Below are 13,878 nucleotides of genomic sequence, written 5' to 3' on the forward strand. Positions count from 1 at the left end.
CGGCTTCAGCCTGAGCACCCTTCCCTAGTGATAAAGAAATGTTCTGTCGTACAAATCGCTCACTAGTATGCTCAAGTTTTCCTTTGTTAGTATGCGTGTATTTATTTAGAAGGCATACACTCATATGCATGTCTATACTTAAATAATATGTACCACAACTATGTACTACATGAGCAGATGTGGGTTCTCGATTTATTCGAGGTATTTAAAGTGAGTGTTTTCACGTAATCCGGCTTAATTTGTAGTCAGCGGTCATCGTATTCGTATCGGTTTAATTCGCGGTCGGTCTATGTATTTCTCATTTTAAGAAGTATAAACAAAGTGAAGTTATATCTGTGCTGTTTAAGGTAAAAATATATATTTTTGCTTTATAAAAAAAGTAGACTTTCAAACTGTGCTGTTTACTTTCCCCAGGCTTTCCCCAAGGGGCCAAGCGTGATGGCGAGGATAAAAAACAAATGCCTATTGGTTGGAATCCTCCTGACTGTGTTATTAACAATACCAGCAAAGGGCGGTAAGTGTTAAAAAAATAAAAAGAATGGAAAAGTTTAATCATTACGCTACAAAATTATAGAATCCTGAGCTTTCAATTTTTATTGAGCAAATATGAAGAACAAAAAAGTAAGCAGCAACAAGTGCTGGCTTATCAAGAATTTAAAAATCATTTTCTAGAATTTCTTCCTTTAGATAATATGAGAAATATTGTTGCCTTCGCCGACCCGAAGTTTTTGTACCTTCGCCAAAAAGTTTTTTGTCTTGATCAGCTGAACAAGGCAGTTATCCAGTTTTTGCAAAAATAACTTGTCTTAATGAAAGTTATTAGATATTAGCTCCAACTCTCATGCGGCTCTTATAGTGCGGTTTGAGACATTTAAGGAATACCTGAAGATATTTTTCTGGAAATTTTTGCATTTTGAATACCATTCCACAATATCTATAGCTTTCTTATTTTTGATCAAATTCTTTTCTTCGGTATATAGAAGTATTTTGTTATTTTAGAACTACTACTAAATCGTATAGCTGTTATAGGAAGTATCGCAACATTAAAGTCAAAATATTACAAAAATAGTTATTTCTCGGTTTCGACAAAACACATGCGCCAATAAATTTAAATGTAGCAGAATCTTCATATTTCGGTGATTATTTTTTAATTTTGTAAAAATCGGAAAGATATGTATTTACATTACTCCAACAGGAACGACCTGCAATGGTATACAAACTTCGGCTTACCGAATTTAGCTTCTTATCTTGCTTTCAGGTTATTTAACTGAGTTTTCATTTTAGAATTTTATGATCCGATTCGATCTACACATCTTGTCATTAGACTGGATTATAAAAGTAAATAAATAAATAAAGTAAATCAGCTATGTGTACTGGGAGCTCTCAGGCAGTGGGAGGTAGATAGAGATATACAAGTAGAAAATCGCCTGTTCCCAAAAATGCACACTTTATTTGCTTATAACTTTTTAATAAATTGCCCGAATTATAATTGCAGGATAATCAAAACAAAATCTTATTAGCATTTGTATACAACAAATTTAAAAGTGAGGGTGCTAAGCGGCCAAAACCAAACTTTCTAGCTTTTATAGTTTCCTAGATTTCAGCGTTCATACGGGCGGTCAGACAGACAGATATGGCTAGATCGAGTTGTATAGTGATGTTGATCGATAATATATTTACTTTATGGGGTCGGAAACGTCCCATCTATTGCTTTGCAAACTTTTGACTTAAATCATTATACCCTCTCAGAGCTGTACAAATGAAATAGTTTTGTTGGGACTTTAATTCTGATGCCACTATTATTATTTTTTTGTCCAAGAAACAAAACAACAAAAAATATAAAAATGTCCTAAATGGTTTTCTACTATGTTAATTGCTGAATACAATTCAATGACCGAAAAAAAAAACAAAATACTTGAAAAGGTTTTTAAAATAGTGAATTTTAATTTTGATGTGATGATTTTACTTTGCTTAAAAATTAAAATATTTAATAGTCTGCGATACGAATTCACCCTCGGCGCATTGTAATAATCCTGATAAAGTATGAAAATGAAATGATAATGGGCAATTTTTCAAAAGTTGGGGGATCTCAAGGGCTATAATGTTTAACGGGTATGTTTTACTGTCTAGTTTCTGAAAAAAAAATAATAAAAACTCTAAGAAGAAATTCTTTGTAGCTATAATTTTCTAGGGATTTTAGCACGACCTATGACAGGGTAAAGTAAATTTAAATTTCTATTGTTTTGTAAAATGTCCATTGTTCTACCAGTTTTTGAAAAATTTGTTTGATGAGAATGTTTTGGAAAGTGTATTTTTTGGTCAAATGTATATCATATAAGTTGATATCAAAACTTGTGTATGTTGAAGTACAATCGTCAACAAAGGTTTTTAACTCAAGCGACTTAATACAATATAAATTATTGCAGGGCCGAACACACAAAAAGTATGGTAAAGCAAAAAACACCTTTTTGGTTCAAATTAGAAAATGGCATAAAAACCATGTAAATTGCATACCATTTGAATGCCGCTATATATACCAACTTTTTATCAACGCGATGTTAAGAGATAAATAGAAATTCTTTTTTATTTCCGACTTAGGTAAAGAAATCAGTCATTACTAAAAAAACTCTATGTTATTTTTCTTACTTTATAAATAAACGGAAGAGCCAAGGAAGAGCTGATCAAAAGTGAAGTTTAAGTTATTTACCAGTTACTCGTAGAGTAAATGAATAAAATGTATTTTTAGGGCAATATGTTACAGGCAAAACTATGCTGTCCATGCTTATAAAGATTATCTATTCTTGATCAAGATCACTAGCCGAGTCTATCAATTTAGCCATATCTTTCCGTATTAAATATGAAAGCTACAAAGTTGAGGTAAAACAGATAATAAAGCTTTCCGCGCAGCGTTTGTTTCATCGGAGTGCTATGACTAACTCTAACGCCCAAAACGCTAAATCTACCTGTCTGGCGTCCACATTTTTCAATACTTTGTAAAAGTGAAAATGGGGTTTTGTTTTGATTACACATTGCAACGCGGAATAGTTTACAGAAATGTGGGTTTCAAAATATGAAAGAACCCGAATGCGAGGAACCTGTTATAAATGCTTAAAAGGGTCCTACTGTTCTATCTACGCTCACTACGCTTGCCTTAATTGAAATCTCATCATTGATTGATTTGCTTATAGCAGTGAAATAATTTTTTGGCGATGAAAACTTTCCACATGCTAGCGATCAAATTGAATTTTGTTTTGCATTTTTTTTCGAAGCAACGTCCTGATGCTGTGAATGCGCTCTGTGTAATCGATTATTTATTTTATTTATGTAGCCTAACCGTATATTTAAATATTTTTCAAAATTTTGAACTAATTGTATGTTTGTTTTTAATTATAGAACCCACTTGCAATATAGGATGTCCGAAATGTAAGTCACACCAACTAAAACAAATGTATTAGGATACTAACATTTCTTATCTTCTCATAGCGGATAATGAATTATTGAAATATATACCTGGAAATTCCTATGACTACTCCTTCGACAGTATTTTAACCATTGGACTGAGTAGCGGGGTTTTCAGTGAATCCGATGATACCAGTCTCAAAGTATCCGGGTCAGCAAAAATTTTTTCGAAAGGAAACTGTGGGTATACTTTACAGCTAAGTTCCGTAAAGGTGTCCAATACAAAAGAGTCCGTAGAGAAAAGGATTTTGAACAACATCCAGAAACCAGTGCAGTTCACGCTGGTTAGTGGACTCTTGGAGCCACAAATTTGTTCAGATTCCAGCGACTTGGATTACTCGCTGAATATTAAGCGGGCAGTTATATCATTATTGCAATCGGGAACAAAAGTGGAACCCGAAGTTGATGTTTTCGGTCAGTGCCCCACGCATACTTCGACATCAAAAGTAGGCAATGCGAACATAATAACGAAGGTTCGCAACTTAAACAATTGTGCACACAGGGAGCAGATAAACAGTGGTCTGGTGTCCGGGGAAGTGAACGAGAAAGCTGGTATCACGTCCAGCCTACTATTGCAGGCGAATTATATAAAGGAGTCAAAGATTGTAAACAGTCTTCTTGAAAGTGTTCAGCTGACAGAAACATACAAGTTCATTGGGTCTACCAAGGGAAATTCCGAAATCAGTGCAAAGGTAGTCACAACATTAAAACTAAAAAATCCTAGCGGGACGAAAGCTAACTCGCCATCTACTGGCTCCAATGTTAGAAGCGTGATTTTCCAACGACCAGAAACCTACACATCGAAAAATATAAACGCGTTAAAAACGATACTATCCGATCTTGTGGATTCGACTGGCGATTATGTGAAAAAAGAAAGCGCTAAAAAGTTCGTAGAGTTTATTAGGTTGCTTCGTCAATCTGATAGTGAGACTTTATTAGAACTGGCTGCATATCCACATCCGAACAAAGTCTTGGCCCGCAAGGTATACTTGGATGGATTGTTTCGCACCAGTACCGCAGAGTCTGCCAGAGTTATACTAAAACAGCTTCCTAAGTTTGATGATAAGGAAAAATTACTAGCGATACTGTCTTTAAACTTGGTTAAAAGTGTGGACAAAGAGACACTCAATCAAGCGGCTGCTCAGCTGTTACCGAATGCGCCTAAGGAATTGTATCTATCTGTGGGTAGCTTAGTTGCTAAATTTTGTTTAGGAAGAAATTGCCAAGGACCTGAAATCGAAGCAATATCTAAAAAGTTTATAGATGGCCTGAAACGATGTAAGCCAAATACTAAAAAGGAAGAAGAACGCATTGTGTATATTTTAAAGGGAATAGGAAATGCCAAAAGCTTAAGTGACAATACTGCTGCTGCCCTTAGTGAGTGCGCCTCCACGGGCCGCTCCAATCGAATTCGTGTAGCTGCTTTGAAAGCATTTTCAAGCATTGAATGCAATGGAGCGCTGCAAACTAAGGCTTTGGAACTACTCAAGAACCGCAACGAGGACTCAGAGTTACGCATTGAAGCCTATTTGTCCGCAATTTCATGTCCCAACGCAGAGGTGGCCAACCAGGTTTCAGAAATAGTCAATTCCGAAACAGTTAACCAGGTAGGAGGATTTATTTCATCAAACTTAAAAGCCATTCGCGACTCGACAGACGCCAGCCGTGAGCAGCAAAGGTACCATTTAGGAAACATTCGAGTGACTAAGAAGTTTCCTGCGGATTACAGACGATACAGTTTCAACAATGAGGTTTCCTACAAACTGGAATCCCTTGGCCTTGGAGCCAGTTCTGACTACCAATTAATTTATTCGCAACATGGATTCTTACCCCGATCATCTCGTATTAATGTTACAACAGAAATTTTTGGAACTAACTTCAACGTATTTGAAGCAAGCGTACGTCAAGAAAACTTTGAGGATGTGTTGGAATATTATCTAGGACCGAAGGGGTTGCTAAACAAAGATTTCAATGAAATTGTTAAGATCATTGAAGTTGGAAACAACGCAAATACTGGAGCTGGTGGTCGAGCCCGACGCTCAATTGCCGACGATGTTGCTAAGACATCGAAGAAGTATAAAACTTACGGCAGCAAAAATGTGCAAGATCTCAATTTGGATATATCATTGAAACTCTTTGGTTCGGAGTTGGCGTTCTTAAGCCTTGGTGACAACATACCAAGTACTTTGGATGACATCATAAATTATTTCTCAAATTCTTTTGAAAAGGCAAAGCAAGAACTATCTTCGTTTGAAAAGCAACTGTCCAGTCACCACTTGTTCCTTGATACAGATCTCGCTTATCCAACTAGCATTGGAGTACCTCTGGAAATCGTAGCTCAAGGCTTTGCAGCTACCAAAATCGATCTTGCTGTTAACCTTGACATCAATGCAGTTCTGGAACAGAACTGGCAGAAGGCAAAATATAGATTAAAGGTTGTTCCGAGTGTGGATGTAAGTGTCAACCTTCAGGTAGGTTTCAATTCCCAAGTACTATCCACTGGCCTCCGAGTGGTATCAACTGCGCATTCCGCGACCGGAAACGATATAACCGTAGCCGTTATCAAGGATGGAGAAGGTTTTAACGTTGACGTCGAACTTCCACGCGAAAAACTGGAGCTTGTTGATGTTAAAATTGACACCGAACTATATGTAGCCGAACAAGACAAACAAAAAGCGGTTGCCCTTAAGGGCAACAAGAAAAATAAAAATGCCCAACCTAGGGAGATATGCTTTAACCAAGCTGAAGTTGTCGGCCTAAACATATGCATTGAGAGTTCAACAAGCTTGAGCGACTTTCAAGCAGGAAGCGGTAATGATGCTGAAAAAGGAATTGCTATATCGGACCAATTTCATTTATCTAAGCCATTCAGTTTTGCCATTTACTTGACGGCGGAACGCAAATTTACATTCAAAGGGGTTCACACAAATGAGCCTTCCGGCCAGAAGTGGAAATTGGACTACTCCACTCCTGGTTCCAAAGTATCTCATGATGCAAGTGTAGTTTTCGAGCTTGGATCTAAGCCTAGGACTTATGGTAGATTATCCTTCGACAATTCTCAATACCACTTTGGAGTTGAAGCTGGAATAAACAACGACAACAGCGAATTGGTAATATATGGCCAGTACGAACAAGATAAGGACATTAAAAAAAGTAAAATCGGCCTTAGCAAGCACGGAAATGAATATAAGCCTTTAATTGAAATTCAAGACAATAATGGCATCTCAAACAGCATAAATGGGTATCGCGCTGACGGAAAAATCGTAGTTAAAAAAACCAGCGATAAGATAACAAGATACAATTTTGAAAACTTCCAAGTGTCGAATGCGAATAACGACCGCATAATTGTAAATGGATGGTCGGATGTTGGCCAAAGTTCATTTAACTCCGAGCTTCGTATCGCTTCAGATCAGAAGTCGTTCTTAATAAAGGGAAATTTTGAACTGGAGAACGGTCAGTATGCGGCAGGTTTATTTATAAACGATGAACGAACACCCGAACATGTTTATGGAAGTTCGGTACAATTGACAATAGCAGATCAGTCCTATGCTCTTAAAGCTATTGGCAAAGCTGCTACTTGGTCCATTAATAGCGATGCCGGCTTTGATTTCCAAAGAGATGATGAATCCAGCTCTTTACGTGCAGGTTCTCTTGTGCAAAATGTGGAAGTCCATCATAAAAATAAGCGAGTTGGAGCAGCAAAGGTAAAGTCCACTTTTGATGTAAATAAATTGGATCTCGACGTGGAAATTTCACGTGAGGAAAAAGTCGGTTCACTTAACGTCAAATACAAAAGCAATCAGCGAAACGTACAAGACTATTCTCTGGAGGTGAGTGGAAAGCTCAATAAGCATTCTATCGATGTTGTATCCAAATGCGATTTTAATGGAAACGCTTATGTTGTCGACAACAGTATTACAACCAGTTGGGGAACTTTACTATCTGCGAAGGGTGAACTAGGACAACGATACTCGGTCCAAGACATCAAAATTGACCTTCAGGGCACCGTTCAAGTAAGTGGAAAAGACAAATCTTATCAATGGGTTCTCAAAGTACTTGGCACACCTGACAAAACCAGCAGTGAGTTTAAGATTATCCGTGACACAGCAGAGCTTGTCAAACTAACCGGTGAGTCCCAACACCCTCAAGACAAAATATCCGCGGCGAAGCTTAATCTTATTGTCAAGAATCAATTAACTGCTAAGGGCGAGTTTCGCGTAGCTAAAAATGGTAAGGGTGACTTGACTGCCACATTTGAGACTCTAAAGACTGAACCGAAGCACAAACTAGAAATTGAATCCAAATTCCATATACAAGCTCCTAAGTATGATGTTGACACTACCCTATCGCTTGATGGAGAAAAGAAATTGCATTTGAAGTCTGAAAACACCATAGATAAGTTGAAGTTTTCCACTAAAAATATTGGGGAATCAAACGACAAAAAAGTTATTTTCGAGGCCAACGGTAGCGTTAAAGGAGAATTGCGAACAAATGGCGAAGTTCAAGGTGCATTTACATTGACAACTCCCGATGGGCGAGTCATTGACGGTAATATTAACCGTAAGTCTTCAACAAATGCAAAAACGGGTGTGGTGCAAGGAAACATGGATGCACAGATTAGTGATACACCATCTGGCAGCAATAAAAAACGATCAATTACACTAAAGGGAAAGCTTGATCGGCTTAATCCAAAAACAAAAGAATTTTCTGCAAGCAATACTTTAGTATACACGGCATTGGATGGAGAAAAGTCTGAGCTAAGCTTTCAAATTAAGCAGCAACCTCACGGCGAAGCTAAAGACTTGGACTTAAGCCTTAAGGCTAATGGAAATCCACTCCTCCAACCCATTGAGGTTGCCATTGTCATAGGGGAGTACAGTGCACAGCATGCTGTGATAAGTATCACAAGTAAATATGGGGAGCTCTTCTCAGTTAAAGCAAATGGAAATTACAATAACAAGCAAGGCATCTTGCCGGCTACATATGACCTTCAAGCTAACATCGAAATCCCAAAGTCCAGCTTAAAGTTCGTGGATATTAAAAGTAATGGAAAACTGTTAAGACCATCAACGGTCAATAACAATGCTGCTTATACTCTTGAATTTTTCGTGGATTCCAAAACCGGTCAGGGTCAATTCGCTCGTGTCAACACACTGTGGAACGGTACGCCAAATGGAGGAAATTTGGATTTTGAAGCTCAAACCAATAACATGGAGTCTCCATTAAAGTTCAATGGAAAATATCAGCGGGAGCAAAATGGCAGTTTGAAGGATGGTGACCTTAGCGGCAAGCAAAAGTACATAGTTAATGCACAATACGGAAATCAATACGTGAAGACGGATACATCCCTTTCTTATGGTGCCGAGGAAGTAGATATAACATATGTGCTGGATTCCAGCTTCGAATCTGCAAAGGATATTAGCCTTAATATCCGCACTCAAAAATCTGTTGATGACTCGACGTATGTAGTCACTGTACAAGCCAAACAGGCGGAAAAGTCATACATTTGGGATACTAAATTGTATCGTTCGACCCACAAAAAGGGTGTTGATATTCGTTTGAATTTGTTAAAGGAAAAGCCCATTATTATCACGAGCATCTTCGAAATATTGGGAGAGCGAAAAGGAAAGGTAGCTTTTGAAGTACAAAACTTGGCCGAATTGGACATTAAAATAAACAGTGAAGCATCTTACGTCAGCATTGACGATTTTTATGTAGTTGGTAGCTGGAGCTCTAAGAAATTAAAGCTGGATGGTTACGAACTTGAAGCACGAGCACAGGGTAAGAACATAAAAATTCAACTAAAGAATGTGAATGGCGTAATATTCCTAGGCACAGCCACATATGCTCTTAAAAAAGAACAAAATAAGGATATTATCGATGGCCAAGGCCAAGTGCAGTATCAAGGAAAATCACATAGTGGAAATTTTAAGTTGACCCATCAACTTTTTGATGTTACTACGGATAAGGAGGTTGGGTTCTCGTACACTTTTAATGGTAATTTTGGAACCAAAAACGGCCTATCCACAATTAAGATTACAAACAAGGAATTCAACACGAAGTTTTCCATTTGCGAAGAAAAGAGACAGTGCACAAACATTCAAGTGCAATCCCTAGTAAGCATAGATGAACAAAAACTGGATGCCGTGGAACACTCAACCCTTGTTTTGGTTGATCTGCGTGAACTTGGTTATCCATATGAGTTTGAGCTAAAGTCCCAAAATATACGCCAAGGATTTAAGTACCAGTACCATCTAGATAGCTTTATTATAACCGGAAATAATTTTAAATACCAACTGACTGCAAACGTTCAGCCTGCGTCAATTACTATTAAATTAACGCTTCCAAAACGACAAATTTTGTTAGAGACCGCGCAAAAAACACCTGCGGATGGAAATATTTTTGGTCACTATGAGCAATCAGTTTCATTCTTTATTGATAAGCTGCAAAGACCCGATGATGTTGTTCGTGTTCTTGCTATTCTTGACGTCTCGGGCATCGAGCACGTTGCCCTAAACGCCAATGGTCAAGTTAAGCTCGAGCATCCAACTATTCGGCCATTGAGTATTTCTGGAAGACTTAATGGTAACGTAGATCAACAAATCGCAAGTGCTGAAATAGTTTTTGATGTTTTTCGACTGCCGGAACAAAAGGTTGTTGGAAACAGCGAATGGCGCAATTCCCCATCCAAAAATGGTTTCAACATTGCATCTACTACAACTGTCAAATCTGCTGGCCTTCAGTTCTTATACCAAATAACCACCAATGCGGCAGTAGATAAGGAAGCCCAAGAGTACAATTTTGGTCTGGAAATCAATGATAACGGTTCCATCGATATTAAGGCAAAATCGATTTTAAGTAAGGAAAATCTAGAAATCTCTTTGAGTGAATCAAATAAGCAGATTGTTCGAATAGTCGGCGACTTTAATAGTCAAAAAAGATATGCAAAATTCAATACGAAAGTCCAAGTTATTGATAAGAATCCAATTGAATTTTCAAGTGAGATTCAACCTACATCTGCTAAGATTTCACTAAAGCGTCAAGACTTCATTGATGGCAATGCTGAAATCAAGTTGGGCAAGGAACTAAAATTCGATGTTTCTGGTAGCGGCAAGCAATTATTCAACGGACGCGTGGCTTTAGATGCAACCAATTTCTTGCAAACAAACTATGTTTTCAATGATGATAACGTGAATGCCTTTCTGGTAAGAAAAAATAAATAGATATTTTGTTTTCTAAATAATGTTATATATATTTTTTCATTTTGCCAGCTCGACGCTGACACGGAAGTAAATAAAGACACGGAATATATTGCTAAGAACATCAAGGCACGATTCGAAAAACTACAACAAGCCACCGATAAAAATATTAAATTAGCAAAGGAAGCCCTTCCAGATTTCTCAAAACTGCAGGGCAAATTGGTCGAAAATACAAAGAGCCTTATTCAAGAGCTTGAGGCAGATCCCTCAATCGCACCGATTATTGATGGAGTGTAAGTAATTGAATAAGTGTAACCTTTATACATAAACATAAATATGTCCTTTCCATTTAATTTTTTTAGAAGAACTTCATTTGTGAAAATATCGGCTATAATTGATGACTTAGGCAAGGTATTATTGGAAACATTCGAAAAAGCCCAAAAGACACTTGTTGAAACTTATGAGAAATTGCAAGCTCTTTGGAAGGACTCGCTCCTCAAAGCGTGGGAAGATATTATCTTAACTGTAAACAATCTAGTTGGTACACTACATAAGGAATTGATCAGGGTCTACACAAAGACAATTAAAAGCCTTCTTTCCGTGCTCGATAAGTATGGCCCAGCACTGAAAAACTATGGCAAGGCCGTCGCTGAAACTCTGAAACCAATCAACGATGCAGTTCAAGAAATAGTAAAGCTCTTGGTTCGCGCGGCTGAAGGTGCAATCGACGAACTTAAAGAGTATGCCGCAAACTTGCCGTCATTTGAAAGCATACGTAATGAGATTGATGACAAAGTTAAAAGTCTGAAGCTCATTGAAAAAGCTACAGAGCTTGTAAACAGTCTATTTGATCAGTTAAGTATTTTACCGCAAACTCCGGAGACCACTGAGTTCCTTCAAAAACTACAAGATTACTTAAGCGCAAAGCTAAAGCAACAACAAATTAATGATGAAAAGTCGCTTGAAGAGCTTGGAAAGCTTTTAATTAAGGCCGTACGCTCAATTTGGGTCTCGATTAAAAGCACTGCTCCAGGATCATCTGCTCATGCTATTGATTTCCAATCATGGTTTGGTTCCCTGACACATTCTTTAGATTCCTTGTCTACACTCCCAACCATACTTTCATTCAGATCAAGTTTTTTGAACTATTTGTTGAATGAGAATTGGGACGCTCTGTTTAACAAAAATGTACTTAAGTCGTGGATATTCTTTAATGACTTTGAGCTACGAGGCCATGTCGTCGATGGTCAGCACATATTCACTTTCGACGGTCAGAATTTCGCGTACCCTGGAAACTGCAAATATATCCTGGCTCAAGACAGTGTGGACAATAATTTCACAATTATCGGCCAGCTTGCAAATGGAAAGCTTAAGGGCATCACGCTCGTAGATCGGGATGGTAACTTTGCTGAAGTAGCCGACAATTTGGCACTGAAGATAAATGGAAACCTTGTTGAGTACCCACAACAATTGTCTGGTCTTCACGCATGGCGCCGATTCTATACCGTTCATTTGCATTCTGAGTACGGAGTAAGCATTGTTTGCACCACGGATCTAAAGGTTTGTCATTTAAATATAAATGGCTTCTACACAAGTAAAACGCGGGGACTTCTGGGCAACGGCAATGCAGAGCCATACGACGACTTTCTGCGAATTGATGGTACTTTAGCAGCAGACTCGGCCGCCTTGGGCAACGATTACGGAGTTGGTAAATGTACAGCAGTTGCACTTGACAAGGACCAAGTGGAGAGCCCGAAAAGAGAGGAAATATGTAGTGAGATATTTGGATTTGAATCACCACTTGCCTTCAACTTTATGACGGTTGACTCCAGACCTTACCGCCAGGCATGTGATAATGCCGTTGCTAAAATAGCCGAAAAGGATAAGGAGGCTGCTGCATGTACGTTTGCTCTGGCCTACGGTTCCGCTGTCAAACAGATTAACAAGTGGGTGCTATTGCCACCGCGTTGCATCAAGTGCGGTGGACCTGTGGGGCAGAGGGACCTTGGAGACGAGTTCACTGTCAAGCTGCCAAACAACAAGGCGGACGTGGTATTTGTCGTCGATATCAATGTAACACCAGTAGTCCTTTCCAATCTAATAGCGCCTGCAATCAATGAAATTCGAGAGTCGCTGAAAAGCCGTGGTTTCACAGATGTCCAAGTCGGAGTTGTTGTATTTGACGAATCCAAGCGATATCCCGCTCTACTCACAAGTGAAAATGGCAAAATTAACTACAAGGGAAACCTGGCCGATGTTAAGCTCAATGGAGTAAAGAACTTCTGTGACGATTGCGTCGAGCAAATTATCACTGAAAAACGAATCTTGGATATTTACAACTCATTAAAGGAAATAGTAAAGGGCATTGCACCTCAGGCCGATGAAAAGGCGTTCCAATTGGCATTAGACTATCCATTCCGTGCTGGTGCGGCAAAGAGCATTATCGGTGTGCGAAGCGATTCTTTGGAATATAAAAACTGGGTAAGCGCAGCTTTTCGGGCTTAATAATTTTTCGAAATCTTATGAATTCCTATTATTTAGTGGAAATTTGTTCGAGCTCAATTGACTGGATCTGTTACCAAGTTTGACGGTGCGCTTCTCCATCTTATTGCACCAGTGAAGGCGCTCACACTAGAAGGAGTGCCGGCTGAAAAACTAATTGGTAGGAATTTAAATCTATGTCAATCTATGTGAGTCATAAAATACATTTGATTTTTACAGGCTTCAACTCTCGTTTGGTGGCTACCCTTGATGGAAAGGATCAAAAGAAGCGAACCAAACTGCAATTCGATAATGACATGGGTATTGACTTCGTCCTTAATAACGGTGGTTGGGTGTTTGCAACGCAAAACTTCGACAAGCTAAAGGCAGCGGATCAAAAGAAAATGTTGAACCAGATTACGTCATCGCTGGCAGATACACTCTTTAAGACCGAAATTGTCAGTGAATGTCGCTGTCTGCCGATTCATGGATTGCACGGCCAACACAAGTGCGTCATCAAGTCCTCGACATTTGTTGCAACCAAGAAGCCCAAAGCTGCCTAAAATGATTTCAAGTTCTAGATTGAATCCTTTATTCATTAATCGAAATATCTATTACCTAAAATATAAGTGAACAAAATACATTAATAAAAACGTAACCACGAAAAATTTTAATATAAAAACAAAGCAAGGAAGAACGCTATAGTCGAGGGACTCGACTATCAGATACCCGTTAGTCA

The 13,878-nt window shown here is 38.4% G+C and overlaps 1 protein-coding gene across 1 annotated transcript; it reads left to right on the forward strand.

Moving 5' to 3' along the window:
• The first annotated feature begins 192 nt into the window (after positions 1-192).
• On the forward strand, positions 193-13,821 carry LOC119562869 (apolipophorins). Its single transcript, XM_037875987.1, has 8 exons — positions 193-347; positions 415-514; positions 3,394-3,423; positions 3,484-10,664; positions 10,731-10,951; positions 11,021-13,139; positions 13,200-13,320; positions 13,380-13,821. Exons 2-8 carry the CDS (start codon positions 439-441, stop codon positions 13,700-13,702), a joined length of 10,071 nt encoding a protein of 3,356 aa, XP_037731915.1. The 5' UTR covers positions 193-347; positions 415-438; the 3' UTR covers positions 13,703-13,821.
• Positions 13,822-13,878: the final 57 nt, after the last annotated feature.

The sequence above is a fragment of the Drosophila subpulchrella genome, chromosome 4 (genome assembly GCF_014743375.2).
Source record: "Drosophila subpulchrella strain 33 F10 #4 breed RU33 chromosome 4, RU_Dsub_v1.1 Primary Assembly, whole genome shotgun sequence".
Classification (NCBI taxonomy): domain Eukaryota; kingdom Metazoa; phylum Arthropoda; class Insecta; order Diptera; family Drosophilidae; genus Drosophila; species Drosophila subpulchrella.

Coding starts and splice junctions, on each gene's coding strand:
- LOC119562869 (XM_037875987.1), top strand. CDS start 439: ATGGCGAGGATAAAAAACAAATGCCTATTGGTTGGAATCCTCCTGACT. Junction 3,424..3,483: donor CAATATAGGATGTCCGAAAT/GTAAGTCACACC, acceptor ATCTTCTCATAG/CGGATAATGAATTATTGAAA. Junction 10,952..11,020: donor GCACCGATTATTGATGGAGT/GTAAGTAATTGA, acceptor TAATTTTTTTAG/AAGAACTTCATTTGTGAAAA.